General features: G+C 47.1%; 1 protein-coding gene across 2 annotated transcripts in view; it reads right to left on the bottom strand.

The window, feature by feature from the left end:
• The window catches only part of Wake (ankyrin repeat and fibronectin type III domain containing protein wide awake), a 585,518-nt gene that overhangs the window by 215,256 nt on the left and 349,693 nt on the right, over nucleotides 1-20,569 (bottom strand). For both annotated transcript variants that reach the window (XM_077670881.1, XM_077670882.1), the window contains one exon: nucleotides 1,249-1,547. In XM_077670881.1, the coding sequence (XP_077527007.1) occupies nucleotides 1,249-1,547 (299 nt within the window). The remainder of the gene's footprint in view (nucleotides 1-1,248; nucleotides 1,548-20,569) is intronic.

The following is a 20,569-nucleotide window of genomic DNA, read 5'->3' as shown; positions in this document are numbered from 1 at the left end:
ACATGTCCCAGTGTCTTGATGTTCTGAAAAGGCCGGAGTACTGGCAATGCATCCCCTGAGCTGCGCGTATGTGGTCAACCCTGTTATCACCCTCTTTTCAGCACAGAACCAGGGTCCAACAATCTCATCCCCACCTCTTCTCTGCGCCAACTGAACCCAATGTGGCCAATTGCTACCACTCCATTTCCAATTTCCAGCTGACCCGTACCTAACCCTCCCCACAACTTAAACATGGGAGCTGAGTTTGAGGAGGTAGTAGGTCTCAGATCAGGTGCTTGGCGGAGGGCTTCGGGTCACCGAAGCCCTCCGGACCACGGCCTCCGCCTGAGACAATCGTCTCATTTCCCAAATAAAGTTTATTTCAAAGGTACGAGCTGAAGCCGCACTGACAGATGATGCCATATAGCCAAGAGACGAGCTCACATACCTCGTAGTGGACGCCAGCAACCTCACAACTTCGAGTCCTAGAACCCTGATGTAACCTGCCGAAGATGGGACTTGGCGGTCCGCCCCACTATGAAGCACATCGCGTGGGAGTGTGCTGGGACTGAGGGTGTTCGCACGCTTATCGCATTCCAGTGCCCAGGTATGAGTACTGGATATTGCCACGACGGCACTCCAATGTGGCCCGTGTCCTGCGTTTCCTTTGGGGTTTCGCACGCGAGGCTGACATCGTGAGCCGGACTTAATAGGTGACCGGTAAAAAGCGCAAAGGCTCATGGGTACGTCGTCTGCTCCCTCAACTTCCGGTTCGAGATCTTTCCTGGCCTCCCGCACGCCAGCGGCTTTCAGGCGTGTGTGTGCGTGTTGTTTAGTTTAAACAGGATGCTTACCTTTCGGAGAAACCCCTAAAAGGATCAATCATTATTGTTTATTGAAAGCGCGATGCATGAGCGCTTTTTTTCTAGATGGAAACAAATTAACAACAAGCACACACGCGCGTGGGAGCCGCCTATGTACGGAAGGCCAGGACAGCTCTCGAACCGCAAGTGGTGGCATTCTGCGGTACAAAACAATGTACCCATAAGCCTTTGCGCTTTTTACTGGTCACCAATTTGACCCAGTTCCTTCCCTCCCCACCATCTTTACAGGTCTCTGTACCATCCCCTCCTTAATAAAGATTAATTTATTCATTCATTTCCTTCTCCCTTTCCTGCTGCGCTGTGAGTCACTGATGATCAGCCGTTAGATGGCCCAGCATCGTCACACCCTGCAGCCCCACCCTAGAGTCCGTCCGTCCATACTGACCCCTGAGCGACTCGGCCTGCGGCTGCTTCTTCTTTGCGTGCCGCTGCCTGTGCTGCTGCGTCATGGCTGCTCCGGCCAGGGAAGCCTGCTGCTGCTGCTGCGCGCCGGCGTCCAGCTGCGCCTGGATGATGCACAGGCTGGGCGTCACGATGGCCGGCAGGGTGCGCGCGCGCAGCAGCGGGGCGGGCTTCCGGCGGGAACCGGAAGCGGAAGTGGCGCCCAGCAGCAGGCCCTGCGGCAGGCACGAGCCGCCCGCGCCGGCCGCCGAAGAGGTGTTCGAGACGCGCTCCGACACCTGGCTGCAATAGAGGAGGAGAAAAAAGGGGGGAGATTGGAATTAGAACACTGCTCACTGGAATCTGTATAGCGTTAAACTCGAAATGCTAGGCTGTCAGTTCAGAAGCTCTTTATCGACCTAGGTTAGCCTTCGGAAGCAGGTTACATGATTAAGGGCAGTATGATTAAAGGGGCGTCGCTGTAGTGTATAACACTGGGACACCTTCCTGCATACGTCTTCTGCATATATGGACTCTAAATATTACAACAAATTGAAGTGAAATTGCAACTGAGTTGAGTATCGGGACCTCGAAAGCCGATAAGAGGTATTGAGACTATTCTCAACAACGCAAGCAGAAATGGATGACTATAGGATAGTTTGATATAAGGATACTGGCGTGCGAAAACGTCGACCAAAACGACGAGCTCGCTTTGACCTTTCTCAACATAAGGTCATTGACATGCCATGACGCTGACGTCAATCACGACCTCAAAACGATACTAAAACCCAACTTTGCATCCGTCATTGATCGCCTACAACAGCTTTGCCATTCAAGTCTTGCGTGTGAGCGCAAGTTTCCCTGAATTTTGTGTTTTGTGCATGCAAAAACGCATTGCAGAAAAGCCAGCTTTTCCGCGAATGCTCAGCAGAAAACGGTGGCAGTGTGTCTTTCTTAGGAATGAGCGCCATGAACGCCCTAGAGAAATAAAATTTGCTGATATCTTTCACTTAAATTCTGTGTCACCAATATGTCGCGCTCTAAAAATCGCCCGTCATCATCCACCATTACGGGGTGGAATGGATCATGATTTTTGCTTGTTTTTCTTCCTCGCTCTTTCACAAGAACTTCGCGATAATCGGAATTGTTCCTAGTATTTACAGAATCGCGGTGGTGTATGTTTTCAATACACAAAAAATGTAATTACGATTTTATATCAAAGTGAGCCGTAGTTAAGCGTGATTACTGCTGCAGCCTATTTACACAAAAACACACAGTCACGCACGCACGCAGACGCATACGGGCTTAAATATGCGTGATTGTTACTGAAGCTTACACACACGCACACACACGCACACGCACACACACAAAAAACACACACACAAGCACACACCAAAAATGAGGGCCCCACATCTCCAACTTTCTTCGAATTGAAACCTTAGATAAACAACTGCGCTCACCGCTGTAGTAGGCCAATTGCAAGGGGGCCTTTTATCCCTACAAACCCAATGCGGGTTACAAGAACTTTGGTGCGGGTTGTTGGTTAATGGTTTGAAGCAGATTTGAACAGGGAAGAACAATTGGACGCAATACTCGGTGTTCCACGTGTTCCGAGTCTTTCGTCTCGTTTGTCTGTGCTCTTCAAATTTGCTTCAAGACGCTATGCGGGCGTGTCTCAATAATCTCTAACATAAACGGAACGACAACCTTACCAGCTCTACAGAAAATATGTTCGTTTCCCAATTTCATAAAATGTGCCCTATGAGGGTAAATGGTTGAAAAATAAATTCACCAACTCCAGATGTTTTCTATAGTTAAGACCGTGAGTTGGCCTGTAAAGATAGCGTTAGTTTAGCACGTAGTTTTCGCACAAATTTAAGTATTTTCAGGTTTAATAATCACCACCACCACCACGACCCCCGTTATCATCATCATCAGCCTATTTGTATTCACTGCCGAACGAAAAATTTCACCATAGGTTTCCAATGACCCTTTGCGCTGTACGAGTCAATTCGCTGTCAGCAATTTTCTCACTGCACCCCTCCATAGAGTCAAATGTGTTCACTTATTTCTATTCCCGTGCAAATGTATCCACCCTGCTACTCGGATACTTCACCTGTCATCAGTTCTGAGGATTACATGACCGGTCCAATCTTATTTTAATGAGACCCTGCAACCCTTTTTTCAACTTTTTTAAAAATCGTAAATGCTCGCGGAACGTAGTCACCCAACATACCCAATGTTAGATTAGGGGGTCGCAAAGTACCTCAGGCAAAAAATTACTGCTCTATGCCCATGAGATAACTTAGAAACTCGCCCAAAATATTTTTCTCTCTTTCCCGGTCTTGACGTTCTTCGGCGGCTCAAATGACGTCACTGAGGCCATGTAGCGGGTATTGGTCGGTCTTCCTTCAGTTGCAGCAATGAATGCTTTTCAATAGCAACTTTCAAAATAAAGCCGCAGAAACAAAGCAGAAACGGAAGGCGTATCTGGTGCGACGACCAAATCATGCAGTGTCGCTCCTTGCTGGCGATAACTGTAGCTTTCGCAGTGCTCCCAGACGCGAAGGAAAAAGTAAAAGCGTTTATCCGAAGCGTGTCACGGTCCCTTTAAATGCCTCATTATGCAAAAAGCCGGCATGGTTGTTATTGTTGTCCGATACAGAAAATGGCCGCCACTGTAAAGAGTAAACCAAAAAATTGGAAGCGTATCCGCTCTCTTCGCTGCGAATGTCGACGAAAGACGATAGTCTTCTGCCGCCTCTGCCACGTGAATGCCTCTCTTTTGTTTGCAGCCCTCTTTTGTTTGCATCTGTCACGCTCTTCCCTCCCACAATAAACGTAGTGGAGGTGTGCTCAAGTCAACTCAATTTTCCCGTGTTCCGCCGCTCACACCACCTTCTAGAACCTTTCGTTACAATTGAACATGGAACACTGCCACAAGGTCCAGGATCGCGCGAGCTTTTTTGTATTTTTGGGTCGAAATATTCTTTTCAGTGGATATTTTTTGTTTGGTATCGCAACTATCAACCACAAATTTATTTTCATTGAAAAGAACACTGTTAGTACTAGTTGTGTATTGATGCCTTGCCTCAGATGTGCCTAATGTTTTCTTTTCGCTCAATGATGTTGACATGCATTGAGTTTATTTCCAGATTTAGTGGTTGCAAAAAGCTTTGCCTGCATAAACCATTCGTTACCATAATCTTTGAACTTCTGGCCAGAAGGCTGAGTCTAGGGGTAGACAGACAAGCAGACAGACATTTTCCTGTTTAAGTATCCCAAGGAAGTCTATCGTCTCTAAAACACGCGGCTTCGTCGCTGCCGTACGAAAAATAGCAGCCAGCCTGGTACGCCTATGCTGAAAACTCTTGCCTCACGAAGCGGCGCGGAATAACTTGAGACACTTTTCGAAGCTAACGGAGCATGAACCAGTCAACGCTTCACAGTTATGCGTGTCCCCTTTTTGCGCACTGAACGCGCCAATACCGTCGTCGTGGTAGCCGGGGCGGCTTGTCTGATGACGGTGATTATGCTTAGTATGTTTACTGGCTCCCCCTTCTCGATGAAGTGGTGCTGCGCAGTGAACTTAGTAGTAACGCCGCTGTAAACTCACCTCGCCTTCACAAACAAAAAAATCGCGGGCCATCTCCACTAACGTGAAACCTGGGGAGGGGCGGACCATGCGGTGTGTAAGTGCATTCTTGTCGCCTTGTCGTTTTTTGCCCACGGAGATGAAACTATAACGTGAAACCTGAGGTAGGGCGAAGCATGCCGTGTACAGGTGTATTCCTGGAGCCTTGGTGTTTTTGTCCACGGAGATGAAACCGTTGGGGGGTTCAGGTATACAGCTTTGTCGGAAGTCTCGTGTCTTTGAAGCGCGAAGCGTTCTAGCGCGACACGCTGGAAAACAAGTGTCTTGGTGTGTTCTTATAGTACGCGTTACGTTCTAGCACGATGCGTTGCAAAACAAGTGTCCCGGTGTTTTAGTACAGTGACTATATGATACTACGACATGAGATGACGACGAGATGAGACGCCGACGGCCCGGGCCCTTAAGTGGCTTCACGCATAAAAGCCGCGCGCAATTCCCGTCTGCGAGGGTGGATGACCAGCGGAGCTTGTTAGCACTCTACATAGAGGCGACCCACAATTACGGTAAAAATGGCGAGAAAATTTTAGTTCTCTTGAACAATCGCGGTGGTCATCACTAAGAAAGACGCATAAACGCTTTTGGTTTGGCTCTACTGCACTCGAAAATGGCGCGAATCGATAACCAATCTACCCAAATGCCTGTCCAAGTCATGAGACATAATCTTGCGGCTTAATTAAGTTTTGATCTTAGAAATGGTGCCTATTATTAACTCTCCGGCTCAAGACGCATATCCAACTAATGAGACAAGTAATCTCGAGGCCCAAATCAATGTTTCGAATGGCGTGCGATTTTGATGGTGGCTGCGGACCAATAAAAAACGCATCGGGCCGTTTGTTTTCCAGCGCCTCGCGCATCGAAGACGCGTGGAGCCTCGGAGTTTTGTTATAGAAAAATACACGGAACCCTGGCCACAGAAGGTTCACTCAAAAAAAAAAAAATGCCGTCTACTATATTCGACTTCGGGCTAGTGGGCCTTATTAAAGCGAAGCTTTCTACGCCTCAGTGATGACGTCGATGACCGAGGAAACGCACCGCAGGTAAGCCCATTTTACACAATGAGTTTCACAAAACGATGATGATGATGATAAACGAAGCTGTCTATGCCCAACTCATGGCGCCGTTCGCCTCACTCGTGACGGTCATCGTAACGCCCTAAACGCACTGCTAGAATGCCAAGTTATATATTCAGTCTCCACAAGGACACGTGAATCGGCTCAGTTAAAGAATGCTTCCCGTCGTCGGAATCGAACCTGGGTCCTTCGCGTTATGAAGCCGACTTGTTGCGCCAGTCCCACCCAGTCACCACTTTGGATTTTGGACTTTGACCTTGACTCAGGTTGCATGGAAGAAAGCTTCGCATGTTAACCAGCTTTCTCTTAAAGAAGGGGCTTCGAATTTTTGTCCAGATTCCGTCCTGACTTGCTCGCTGCTTTCGCCCTCTTTTCTTTATCTATTTTGTTTTCGTCGTTTTTCTGTCTTTCACCGATGTTTAGCGCAACCGTCGATGTGGCGGGAAAAAATTACACCATCTTCCCGTAGGGGAACCCTGAGTAGTATGCGAAGCAGCCATGGGGTCGACTGGAGTTCCCATTAGTTTTCAGTTCGTCGTTTCCGTTGACGTTCAGCTTCGCGTGCCTTCGTTGCATCAATAGCTTCTTGACGTAGTTTGAATGAGTGAAGGATATAAGGCGCGTTCGTAGCACATGCTCCCGTCCCGGTTTGTAGCGCAGTGGGAAGAGCGCCACGGACCTCCAGTTGCGGCCAGAGAGTCGTGGGATCGAAACAGGGCGCCGTCTAACTATTTCTTTGTATAGTGGACTGCGCTGACATCAGCCCAAACGCTGACGGGGCTGAAGAGACGCGCATGCGCAGTAGAGTGCGGACGGCGGAGAACGACAACGAGGGAGGGACACAGCCCCGAGCATGAGATGCTTCGCATCTAAAAAAACGAAACAAGCACCGTAACCGGCTGAGGGGCGCACTCGCCAGGTCGCACGTCCCTTTCATCGAGTGTCCCTGCAAGAACAGCGACGATGAAAAACCTGATAGAACCTGTCTAAACAGCTCTCAATAGCAACTATAGAGGGTAAAAGAAATAAAGGTTGCATTCAGGAATAAATAAGAAAAAGTAGTGCGGGGATATAGACTGTGAACTTAACAAACTAAAATCATCAGACGCGTACAGAAAAAGCTGAAAGGCTTAACTTATATTGAGGACATGCAACAGCGGTAGATTTTTCTTCGTGTTTTTTCTTTTTTCTTCTAACGATACAGCGCAAGTAAGGCAGTGAAAAGCCGCTTAGCAAGATCTCAACAAGAGATTACATTAACCCCACCCCAACCCTACTCCATTAGGTGGCCAAAACCCAGGCTACGAAGCTATCGGAGTATGAAGCTTACAACAAAACAGACTTTAAACAAGGCGCCCTACCGGAAGTAATTACAGCGAATGCTTATCGAAGCAAACACGTTTTTTGAGGGGAAAGAAGCTCGGCGCATTACCCACCCCCAGTAATCCCCACGCTATAGAAAAAAATCGCACGGAACTCTCGGGATTAAGAAAAACAGAAGAGTGAACATTTAATGAACTTTGCTTGAGATGTACGAGCGAATCCGTTCTGATAAGATGACAGCCCACAACACGAGGGCGCTGATCGAGATTGAAGTGGGGATGCTATGGTTACGCGGGAGGAACACTCAAAGCACGCCTTTATCCATTTGCCGGCCCCTGAATCATATAGCTACAGGCCCGCGACCTAAAGGGGAAGACAAGGAAACGTTTCATCGTTGCGTAAGCGAGTTATTGAAGTAATGATTAGCTAATCCGCCCGTCATGCTTAAAGGAGCCATGAAGACAAAATACGAGTTGGGTTTATTAGAAAGACTGATTAGTCCCGGTAACAATGATACCAATATCATCGCAATCTTCGAAAAAATAACGGAGATATTAAAGAAAACGTGTGAAGCAGTCACGACCCCCTAGCCGATTTTCCGCAACTTTTCTATGACCTCACGGAACCTTGTTTATGCGATTGGCGGCCGTCTGGGAACTGACCTGTCGTGACGACACATCACTGGACGTCTGTAATGGGGCCTCTGGTTTCATTTGACCGCATCACTCGAATGCTAAGGTGCAGTTAACGCACTGGAAATTGTGTTTTATTGTTGGGCCATATGACGTCATTCGTGCTCATAACACGTCACTGTGGCGCAAAATTTAAAAGTTTTTAACTAGGTAATTCTTGCTTTTTTTTTCGTTAAAAAACATCTTTTGTGGCTGTAATGGAGCTGAGTGAGATACTGAATCCTAGTTCTTTCGAATTAAACGAAGTTGTATTTTCTCTTTACGGCTCTTTTAAAAAGAGAGACAACCGATTTTTAATAAGTATATTTTCTTTCCCCCAAATGAAAGGGCATCATCTTGAAAACAGGCGCGGAAAAAACGTTGACCACAAAAAAAAAAAAACACTTAGGACGACGCGCTGTTTTCAAAATGAGCGCGTCGTCCTGTGCCTTTGTTTTCTTGGTAAACGTATTTTTCCGCGCCTGTTTCCAAGATGAATCAACACCAACTCACCCAACTTTCAATCCCGTTAAAGGGCATCACTTAAAATTCCTTAATCCGGGACGGTTTCTCCGACAGCGGGCCTGGAACTTTTGAAATGAAGATTTTGAGATCTGCCAGCCATACGTGTATCACCGAAAGAAATGCTGCCAACTATGACAGTGAGACATGCGGCAAGACGCTTTTAACTGGATGTCAGATTAAAAGAAGTTTTTAAAAACTTGTCAACGGCTAAAACAACAATAATGTGCAATCTTTCCTATTCCTTCATAAGGTTTTTGACCCACGCGCTGAGACCGAAGGACTTGCTTGGGGCCCTATTCTCGACTGCGCAAATTGCCGGCATTTCGCCCATGTTTTTTTGCGTAAGCACGACGTAAGCAATCAGTGACGTGCTGCACCTATAGCTATGACGACATGCAGTGTAATTTGACGAGTCACTCATAAAGATCGCTACGGAAGTATCAAATATTGTGCAAGAAGGATATAAAAACACTTGGCATGTACTATAAAAATTAAGACGGTAGCTGAGGCTGACAAGAAAAACACATTTCTGGAGGTCAAATTTGGCGCCAACACCACGAGGCGATCGAGTAACGTTGATCCAAAAGCGAGCGAAAGGCGGATGTCAAGCTAAAGAATATCACACAATTTTTTTACCGTATCTATTTATTTCTTTCAATCGCTTTTAGTAACATAGCTGGGCTCTCTGCTTCAATGCAAGCTTTGTTGCGTTATCACCTTCCCTGCCACCACCGCCGCCATGCCATCGTCTGCTGCTATGTTACCAGTTTATGGCGTGATCACAGAAAAAGACGGCCGCGACCATCGCTTCTATGACACATAAGAGCAGCGAAGCGCTACGCCTGATAACTGCTGAGCGCACCGATGTCGCCGATTCTCTCATTCGTCAAGCTCGACTGCAATCAGCGCTGTAATGAACTAAATAGTGACTTTTAATTGTAATTTATCTTTCAAGTTGGATCATGTGACCCAACAGCTTACTAGGACAAGTATGGACAAATGCCATGCATTGGGTTCTCTTTGTCATGGAGAGGCTTGTACTGCCCTCTTATGTTGCTGTTACGCCAAACAAATAATTTTTATTTCATTTATTTCAACATACTGCATGTTATTTCTGTGTTCCATGATCGCTGACTTGGAAGCAGTTGAAACTATAATTCGTTTCGGTAGGAAACATGCTTTAAACAGCGCGCATGCCAAACTGCGCCTGCTGCAAATTGCCGCACATTTCGCGGCGCCATAAGCCGGGGCAATATTTTGCCCTATTTTGCTTGTATTTCGTGACAAAAACAGCGGCCATTTTTAAGCTGTTACGTACACTACGTCACTTTTACGCAGGCTCATGGAGGAAAGAAAAGGTTCGCAGGCTGAAGTTGCCAATGCATGACGTAATCGTTCCCGCCAACTGTTTAAATTACGTCACGCCTTCTCAGCCAATCACAGAGGGGGTGTGTATTACAAGCAGTATTGTTGTTGAATAGCAAAGACAGGCTTACGTTGTTATGTCCGCTGCATTTAGTCTGGTTTTTCATTGCCGTCCAGGAATTATGCGCCTTTAGTAACGAGAAATAAGGCAAACTTTAGAACTGGTGTCCGTAAACAACATGAAACGTCAAAAAGACAACAGCACACACAACCGCTTTGTCAACCGGAAGCACGTGACCAAAACTGAAAGCCAATCAGAAAAGACTTCCGGAAAATTTCCTGAATTGCCGGCAATTTGTGCAGTCGAGAATAGGGCCCTTGGACACGTAACTTAGTGCCACGTTTAGACACCGCGTGTCGCCACCTTTTAGAGTTGAGAAATTTTAGTGGAAAATTAAAATTATTTCTGCCTGTTTACTTAGGAATTCCTTGCGGTTACCCGAGTATAGGAAACGCCGGCTGTCATATAAGCTGGACGACATACACACCACAAAAGCAGGTTGTCTGTCCCGTAACGGTTATAAAGATGTCATTTAACGCACTCTGTTCGAGCTTTTTAATCACGTACGTGCGTTTATTGCAGTGGAACCACACACTGGTTCGGGGCTCTTGGAAATAGTAGGACCTCCTAGAAACAAAATCGCTGAAGTCTTTTGCTAAGTTCAGTAGAAAGGATTCCCACGTCATCGCGCAGAAAACGGGAAATTTCGACAAAAATCATGAGCTGTAACGGTTAAGGCTAATACCGATGCCCGTCAAGCTATTTCTTATCGTCCCTATTCTCAACTGCCCGTCTAAATTTTTTAACGCGAACATCACCAAAGAGATAAAGAAGTGTTTTGACGAAAGGAATCAGTAAATACACATCCTTGATGCCTTGCGTTTGAGCTCCAACCGGTCCACAGGCCTCATTCAAATTCCGTTATAGTGATTCTGTGGAAGCTAAACGGGGTCCTCCAAACCACCTAAGTGTAGGTTTACTGGATGTTTCTTTAACAACGGAACTGTTGTTGCTGTCCATAAAATGTGCAGCGTCAGAAAAAAAAAAAAGAAAAAAAATGTGTGTCATAGTTACTCCTGCCGTGTACCGCGTTTGTGAGGACGCGCTATACGAGAAGCGCCCGCTGTCACCCGGGCTTACGCATGGCACTCACAAAAAATACCAAGAAAACATTTCACGTGCGTCTGCACGTCAAGCGGGAGTACAAGACAGCTCGCACTACAGGCGCCCTGTTCGCGAATCCCGTTGCCGCCGGTTCAAGCGCGTGCCGACGCCTCCCACTTTGAGAGAAACGTGAAAGCCTGCGGACAAAAAGATCCGGGCCCACCAGTCATGCATGAGGAAGACGACGATATAGATGGATATGACGATGACTGCTTCTACCACAGTGAAAAGCGACGGCGGAACCTGTAAATAAACGATCTCAAAGCTAATGCAATGCGTGGTGGCGGGTCCTTCAGTGCTTACATAGAAATAAATCCTCCAGCTTCACCATGGTTCAACCCTTCCACGACTCAGTGCAAGCTTCGGGAATTTTTTGTCCAGCGCACACGTATCCACAAACATCCGCTCTATGTGAAAAGAACTAAAGCGCGCCGCAAGCTCGTCGTTTCCGCTGCAAAACATGTTTTCCGGACAAGCCTGAGCACACACGAAGCGCCCGCAGCGCTGCACAAAGCAAAAACGTTCCCTCAGAGATGGGCGAGACTCCAGATCATGCTTGTCTTGGCCGCGGTAAAGTATGTGCGGATCGAAAGCCCCCCAAACCTCACAGCGTTTGTTGTATTTATCGCGACTTCCGCTTGTGGAGTGTTACTCTCGCCGGTGAGCCCTGTTGAACGAGCCCGATTCTGCGAGTGTTCATTCGCCAGGCATGAGTTATTTTAAGCGACTTTCGTTCAAGTCGTTAAATGAATTGGGGAAAAATTCAGAATACTAAAATTTATTAACACGCTTGTTGAAACGTTTTTGGACGAGGAGAAAAATGTTGACGACGGAAACGGTATGAATGAACTGTAATCTTTCAACAAGCTTTTTTGATTTATTGAAAAGAAAAAGCACCTGAAGCACGTTTCTTGGGCTACCTAGGCCTTTCTGGGCTACCAAAACGCTATAATTTCGGTCGTTTGGTTGGTCGGTCAGTTGGTCGGTCAGTCGGTGAGTAAGTCTGTGATTCACAAAAGTGAAAAAAAGTGCTTGGACAATAAGTATATATAGGCAGGACAGTTCCAACTGCCACCACGGCTCCTATATTTCAATTTTAATTTATTCCGGACACAACTAGATACATATAGTTATGTACACGAGGCGTGGCAAAAGGAGAATCGTACGTCTCTTGACGAGGCCTCCGCCCTGGAGAGTAAAGATCGGAAAGAAGTGGATGCAATAAAAGACAACAGGATAGTGCAAAAACTCTGCACTACGTCCACACTATTACGCGCAAAGGAAATCTTGGAATATTTGAGGTGTAATATAAATACATGAAGAAGAGAGTAACATCGTTCTATTAATTAGGAGAGAGAGAGAGAGAGAGAGAGAGAGAGAGAGAGAGAGAGAGAGAGAGAGAGAGAGAGAGAGAGAGAGAGAGAGAGAGAGACTCTTTATTGAAAGGGGAAACGCACAGAGGTTCGGCGACATCATCATCACCACCACAATCCCCCCACCACCACCATAATCATCATCATCACATTATCATCATCATCTTATCTACGCCCACTGCAGGGCAAGGCCTCTCTCTCTATCCCCGCAAACTTCATCTCCTCTGCCCATCTAACTTCCTGTCGCCCCTGCCACGCTTGCCTTCTCTACGGATCCACTCTTACCCCTAATGACCAACGGTTATCTATTGTTCCCCTTCCCCACGTGTACGATAGCAAACTAGGCCACAGCCTGGTTGACATTGTTGCCTTTCCTTTACCTTTATTCTTCCTTGCCTTCGCATTACATGGCCTGCCCACGTCCATTTCTTCTTCTTAATTTCTACTAAGATGTCCTTAACACGCGTTTGTTCCCTGACCCAATCCGCTCTCTTCTTGTCCCTGAATGTTACACCTACCATCTTCCGCTCCATTGCCCTCTGAGTCGTCCTCAATTTAAGTTGAACCCTCTTAGTGAGCCTCCAAGTTTCTGCCCCGTAGGTGAGTACCGGTAAGATGCAGCTGTCATACACTTTCTTTTTCAGCGACAATGGTAGGCTGCCATTCATTATCTGAGAATGCCTGGCGAATGCACTCCACCCCATTCTTATCCTCCTAATCATCTCTGTCTCGTGCTACGATGCCAAGTAGCATGTTCGCCGACATGCTGTTCTGCAAAGAAAGGAGGAGAGGGAAAAAAAAGGTAGTAGGTTAAGTGAGTAAAAGTGCCATTAGAGAAAAAAAGAGAGTAAAATCAAAATAAAATACAGCCCTGCTTCAGGGCAATGAGTTAAATGTGTCTTGAAATGGCAGGAAGGCTACAACGTCACAGATAAACCAATATCCAGGAGAAACCCGTATAACGCAGACAGGGCTTTGCACTGAGCAGAGGGAGAGGGGTATGGCCCAAGTAGCAGTCTCAGTGTTACTGGCCAGTGGTGGAGGCAGTCAATTTTATGCTGTCAGCGGCACCGTGATTCGGCATAGGCAGAAGAGTCCAGTAATATGTGTACGGCAGTTTCAGTTGAGCCACAGTAATAACAATATGGGCTTGATGTCTGGCCTATTTGATGTAGATAGGAATTTGTTAATGCTGCGTTGAGATGGAGCCTATGGAATAACGTTTCCAGTCGACGGGGTAGAGAATACACGCTGGATTAGCTTTTACAATAGTAGGTTCACTACTCGTCGATTTCGGGGCTGAAGAGGGGCGAAATATAACCAAGCACTGATAAATAAAGATGTCGACTCGTGCAGTTTCAAGCGAGAATAAAAAAAAGCTCACACATCTCCACGCCGTGAACGATGCCGAGAGTGCGAAGCACTGGGACGCAAGCTGTGCATTGCTTGTGTGATGAGCGTCACCGTCCGTGCGTGCTGGTGCACTGGGATTTTTAAATGATTTTGAGGTGCAGTAAATGCACTCTAGGTGACAAGTACCACACGAAAGACAATTCGCGTCCCAGTACTTCGTACCCTCGGCATCGTTCACGGCATCTTTTTCCTCGAATTATCGTTAGATAGTTTAAGGTTTTTGCTTTATTTTTGCGTTTTCTACCCTTTGAAGTTCGCGCTCTTTGCTACTACAGTTACCGGCGCTCTCCCCAGATGGCGCGGGGATGGTACTACGGTGTGCGCCGCTCTCGATAGATGGCGTACAATGCTGTGCGCACGTAAAGAACCTTGCGCACGGACATTGCCAGACATCGGCACGGACATTGCGAGGTCGTAAAGGGCTTCGCCTTAAAAAGATAATGACAAAAGGTGCGCCGTCCCAACAGGTGGCGCGAGAGCAGTGATAATTGATTTGACTTTGGTTGTTTCATTCATCATGGGAGGAGGGAGAGAGGAGCGGATGAGTGCAAGGAGGCGAGAGAAGAGGCTGCTACGTGGCAGTGGCGGCAGCCGAAACTCGTTATAACGAATAGGCATCGGGGCAGTAAATTAGTTCGCCATATCCGATATTTGTTGTAACAGTAGATTTAAAGATCAGCTCTAACAAATCGCCACCTCTCGTCGCCACACGAGCTTCCACAATTTTTCCGTTCTGTTCATGTGTGCGTGGAGCAAGCAGCCCAGACGACAAAAATTTTCAAAATTTTTAAAGCGATTAAGAAACACGGTCGTGTTATCTTTCAGTATTGTATTTTGCCATTTTTATGCCAGATTTTGAATTTTGAACTTGGCGCGAACCAAGTAGATTTCTTCGTTACAGCCGATATCACGCGTGGCTGGCGCTGTGTCTGTTTTGTTATAAAGATAAACTAAGTGGCACAAAGTAAAGTGTGACTGAACTGAAGCGTGAAAAACCAAACTTCGAATTTTTTTGCTATACACAGTAAGTACCTATATCAGTGTTTGTTATAATGTGGTTCAACGAGGTATAGTCCTTCGACGACATTTTCAGCGAAAAAAACAGATAACGGCTATTTTACGGAGGAGCTGATATTGCTAGGGGGTCGTGCATTTTTCACGTCTTGAACAAAATCTCGTGGGGCTTCAAGTGTCTTTAAAGCGCGAGGCATTCTATTGCGCGATCGCTGGAAAACGAACGTCCCGGCCTGTGTGCTATAAACACGCGGTCGCTACAAAAGTCGCATGCCGTTCAAAACATGATTTCCGTCAAGCTTATACGTATCAGCTTATACATATGAGTATTGAGTAGATCACTAGCACCATTTGCAAGCTCAGAACACCACCGATACCTAAAACGTATACGTCTCGTCACTTGGATGTGTTTTAACACGAAAGTGTTTCATGCCGGGGTACACCAACATGTCACTCACGTCATATCCACCACGGAAGTGACGTCGCCAGAAAAAAGTGCCATTGACGTCGCGGCGCCCGGATTGGAGCCCATGCCCTCCCGAGCCCTCTCGCCGCTACGGGAGGTACGTGGTGCTCTGCCGACTGCGCTATGAGCTGAGACGTGAGCAGCTCTACGAATGCACCTTATGTCCTTCCTTATGACTCATTCAGCAGTGCTGCCGTCTAGGAGAGGCGAAGCGAAGTAGTGCATCATGACAGTAATGAGCGCCGGCAGTTGTCTCGATGCCAGCGCCTTTGTGTATAGGGGACGCGCGTGAATTGAGGCCTCCTCCGCTATGGCGTTGTTCCCATGACCGTTGTGTTTCAAGCTGGTGTTTCTGTGCATGTCATTTTTGGTTTTGTCGTCCCGGAATAAACAGTTTACTTTTTTTGGTTTCTTGCGTGTCAGCGTCACTTCGACTGGCGGGGTCAGGCTCGCGAACCCTTCGTTCTTTAGGAGGTTCTTTTAACATTCAACTGCTCCTGTGAAGGCACCTTTCACTTTCGTTTTTTTTTCCGATTCCAGTGAAAAAGGGATCAACCACAATTTTTTGAGTGGATTAGTTATCGCTAGGAACTGTTTTAAAGGTTAGCATAGTCAAGATTTCCCAAAATGAAGGAATGGCCGCCACCAACACTAAAAAGAAGTAAAATATACTCATACTTTTCCACCAGCTAACGTGTTACTTCTATGCCGTGTGCTTCTAAAAAGCTTCGCTGGTCACCCACCTTCACAGAGTGGAACGGCTCATGATATATATATTTTTTAAATTCCGCTTTTGCGCATTTCTGCAAGGCGCTGTACAGATATTACTCCCTCGTTAGTTTCAAGTCAGCGGCCAAACTTAAACAGCACTCACACCCCGCGCTTTCTGAGACCAAAAGAGTCCCGAATGCGAGCTCTGCAGCAGTCTTTCTCTAAACAGGCCCGCGGCAACTTTAACGGCACTCTTTGTGCGTTCCGTGTATACCGAAGTACGCGTGGGCGCTTATCTGAATAGCCGTTTCTTTAGGAAACGCGCCCGCGGGGTTCCCACCCATAGTACCTTCAGAGTTTCGTATGATAACGAGGGTACCGCCACTACGAGGATCCTCTGAAAGCGAGGAAGAGGGAAAGGGAAAGGAGGCTCGCTATTTTCGCTTCGAGCTCGTGCTCGCTTACGGTGCGCTACTCGAGGTTTGCGCTCGCTGTCCTGGCGTTCTTTAAAGACTCCCTGTCCCATGCAGAACTCAGCGCGCGTATATAAACTGAATACAGTAACTCGGACGTCGGTTGGTCTGTCTGTTGGCCTGTCTGCTGTAAGGATTAGGCGGTTGCTGGTGCTAAACGAACGGCTGCCCCATGCTAAAAACCAACGCATTTTAACACGAAAGTGTTCTATTCCTCGATACACGGACATTTTGCTGACGTCATATCCGTCACGGAAGTGACGCCAGTACAACGAAGAAAGCGGCCTGTAAAGGGCGCACCCCTGCACACGGGGTCTTCTTGCGGGGAAGCAACCTTTAGTGCTAAAGAGTACGTTATACATAGGGGTGTTTGTTTTCTGGTTTTATATTTCAACACGAAAGTGTTTTAAGCCGCGATACACAAAGATTCCACTTACGTCACATCCGTCACAGAAATGACGCCAGTACACCTATGTCGAAGCGACCCGCCAGCAGGACGTCGCTCGCCAAGAACACCCACAAGACAGCCGCCGACCCGAAAATCATGCTCAGTTTCAGATTTCGCTGCACATTTCACTTTCGCGTTTACTGATTACAATGACAGAAGAATCAAGCACAGTTTTTTGTTTTCTCTCGATCACTGAGGTTGCGCAGGTGCCGAGTCCGTTTTCCTTGCGTAGCATTTGATAGGAGCGGATTGAATTAGGGTTCGGGATTGTGACCCGCATCCTAAACAAAATTTGTAGAGTGCGAGACAAGGAAAAGTGAGGTTTTGAGAAGATTATCAAAGCGCAGAGGCCATTCGTCAACGGAATAGCCATAACTCTCGAATGGCGCATTCAATTGCAGCACTGGCGGAACCCGGACCTGCAGTACGCCCCCCTTTACCCTATCAACCAGCAGTGTACGTTTCGTATACTCACGGTTTATACAGGCAAACAGAGTGTGCTATACATCGCCTGCGCCTCAAAGTAGCCTATACCAAACGCTTTGTTAAGAAAATCGGCCCGGTGGCATCACCTCTGTGTCCCCTTTGCGGTGTACGAGAAGACACTGAACACCTGTTCTGTGTTTGTCCACGATTCAACTCGGCGTGAATGACAGCGCGAAGTTTATTACGGGCGAGAACTCTCAGCATGAAGGACTTTTTAGGCCCATGGAACAGCGAAGACAGTGAGGTGCAGGGTTTTAAAGCTCTTGTGCGTTTTCTCAGAAACTCTGGACTCGACTCCAGCGTGTGTCAGGCTGGTGGATATTCTTTCGTTTTTCCTGTTCTAATTTGTACTATTCATTTTAGTATTAATCCTCATCAAATTCTCACCAACCATTTAAAGTTGCAAGTCCAGCATTATGCAGGGCTCACCTCTTCAGTCTCATTAAAGAATTCTCTCTCTCTCTCTCTCTCTCTCTCTCTCTCTCTCTCTCTCTCTCTCTCTCTCTCTCTCTCTCTCACGATGCGCTGTTGTCTTATGCATATAACTTGTTTATTTAATGCTTTTCTGACTTTGTAACGGTGACTACCATGGCAGAGTAGGAGACCTGCCCTGACGAATAACTTTCCTGCAAGGTGAAAATGTGAATGCACAAACTAAACTCCCGCATCGTGTATATATATATAGAATTGCTGGCAGTCTATAATGCAAAGAGTGCAAAGAGAGGCATTCGGGGTGAGTGTTAGTTTTTTACTACGATTAGTGAAGTTAATACTATTTTTTTTTTCAAATTTTATACAGAAAAAAAAACAGTGAAGAAAAACACGCGCCCAGAGAGAGGACCTCGTTCCCCCCTCTGGGCGCGTGTTTTCTTTACTTTCCTTCCATGCGAAATTAACATGTTCTCACCAAGCTTAGTAAATTTAAACAAGCCTAACACTTCCCCTCCGCCTCCCTTAGCGTTAAAGAATGCCGGCCATACAGTCTGCATTTCCCCAACTGGTCTCTCATTCCTAACCATACGAAAAAAGTAACCCTTGGGGAGGCGGGTAACTCCAGCCTCTGCATTAGGTTATGATGATGTTGTGGATGACGATGATCCTGCGGAAAGACGCACGCACAGACAAATGTTACGCTTAGAACTAGGCACACATAATATACTACGCTGACACCTTCTTACCTAACACGCTTTTCCAGGCAAGGGCCCTCCATGTGAAGGACTGTGTCACTACTATCAACCTTCAGTATAGCGCGGAAGGGCAGGATTCCCGCGTGACTAAAAGCCTGAAAAGAATCTCGAAGCGATGAACGCGTTATGCACCCCCGTTTCTCCGCACGTGCGCATTCAGTCTCCACACACGCGCGCCCTGAAACGTGAATGCACGAGCGCGCGCACTCATTAGTGCCTTCACCGCGGCAAAGCTTGGTCGCTCCCGACGACCCCTTTTGAGAAGCGCGTTTCCCGTTCCAGCTAGTCTAGGCCTCGCGTCGCGACGTTCTGCAATATCTCAAGCAAGCAAAGCGGTCTGCTTGGTCAGCGGAAACTCACGTCCGCCCCAACGATCCCGCATTGCGAAAGAGGAGAGGGCGGCGTGACTTTGCTCCGAGTGTGTGTGAGGAGGGCGCGTCGAGAAAAGCGCGCGAAATAGCGAACGCGGGAGAACACTTTTCCGGGGAACGAAAAAAGGGGGCTTTGCCGCGTAACAGCGGCTCCGCCGCCAAGCAAGGGGTTACGCGTTGGCCCCGAACATACGCGCCGTGGAAATGAGACTAATATACGCTCGGGTCGAACGCCGGAGCTGACGCCATCATCGCACGGAACCCCTGGCGGTGTCCTTTGAATGTCTGTTTCGTTCCTGTCCCAGCAAAACTCCTTGTTGTGGATATTTGCGCCGATGTCAGCGGCTTGGAGATTGTGAAGCAGGGCAAATACGCAGCAACGGCTCGGACAAAGTTGGAGGATTTGTATGTCTGTGGTGCCTGCTTATAAAGCTGCAAAGCTGAAGACAAGGCGACGACTATGTCGTTAGCTGATATATATATATATATATATATATATATATATATATATATATATATATATATATATATATATAGCGAATCAGAATGGGACATGAGGGGCTCGTTGATTTAAGACACAAATAAGGTTTGGCAGTCAACAAAACCTCGGAAAGCAAAGGGAGGATGTGGTACGTCATAGAAACAGATAAAGAATTTTCGGAAAGACAGAAAGAAAGTGTTGAAAAAATGCCCGCCGGGTGGGGTCCGAATCCAGGACCTTAAGAATACGCGTCTGGTTCGGTGACCACTACGCTACTGGCGGGGCTATTTTCCCCTCCACTTTCTGGGGTATTAATGTTAAGGTGTTTTTGTTTCCTGCGCTTGGGGGGTTGTAGCCAGCGCCACTCGAACTACTCGGGGTGAAGGTGACCTGCTTTTTAACCCCCGGACCGTGACTCGAGTGTCTACGACATGTTGAGAGTCGACCAGCGCTGAACCCTCTTAAGCTCCCTATTGCACCAAGACTGCCAGAACAGAGGCCCTCGCTGGCTACCACCCCCTGGCTGGCTGCCACTGTCTGACAACCCGAAAAGCCGGAAACACAAATACCTTAACATAAATACCCCAAAAAGTGGAGGGGGAAATGGCCCTGAGGTAGCGTAGTGGTCATCGCACCAGACGTGTATTCTGCAGGTCATGGGTTCGGATCCCACCCGGCGGGCATTTTTCTCATTTTTTTTCTGTCTTTCCAAATTCTGTATATATATATATATATATATATATATATATATATATAGTGAGAGAGAGAGAGCACTCAGTCAAGAACGCCAGGGAAAGCAAAGGGGAAAATGTGGTAGGTCATTTATTCATCTTGAAACAGGTTAAGCTTTGAAATGTTTGTTTGAAAGATAGCAAGAAAGTGGAGAACAACATGCTGGCCGGGTGGGGCCCGAACCCACGACCTTCCCAATACCGGTCTGGTGCGATTCCAACTACGCTACAAAGAATCTCTTGTTCACTCCACTTTCCTGGGTATTTATGTTAAGGCAATTAAGGTAAGGCGAGCACGTTTTTCTACACTTTATTTCTATAGGCGAAGAATTCGAAG

Source organism: Haemaphysalis longicornis, unplaced genomic scaffold (assembly GCF_048455015.1).
Source record: "Haemaphysalis longicornis isolate Haplotype H1 unplaced genomic scaffold, Haemaphysalis longicornis Haplotype H1 scaffold_5, whole genome shotgun sequence".
Taxonomy (NCBI): Eukaryota; Metazoa; Arthropoda; class Arachnida; order Ixodida; family Ixodidae; genus Haemaphysalis; species Haemaphysalis longicornis.
This window is presented reverse-complemented; position numbering and strand designations above follow the sequence as displayed.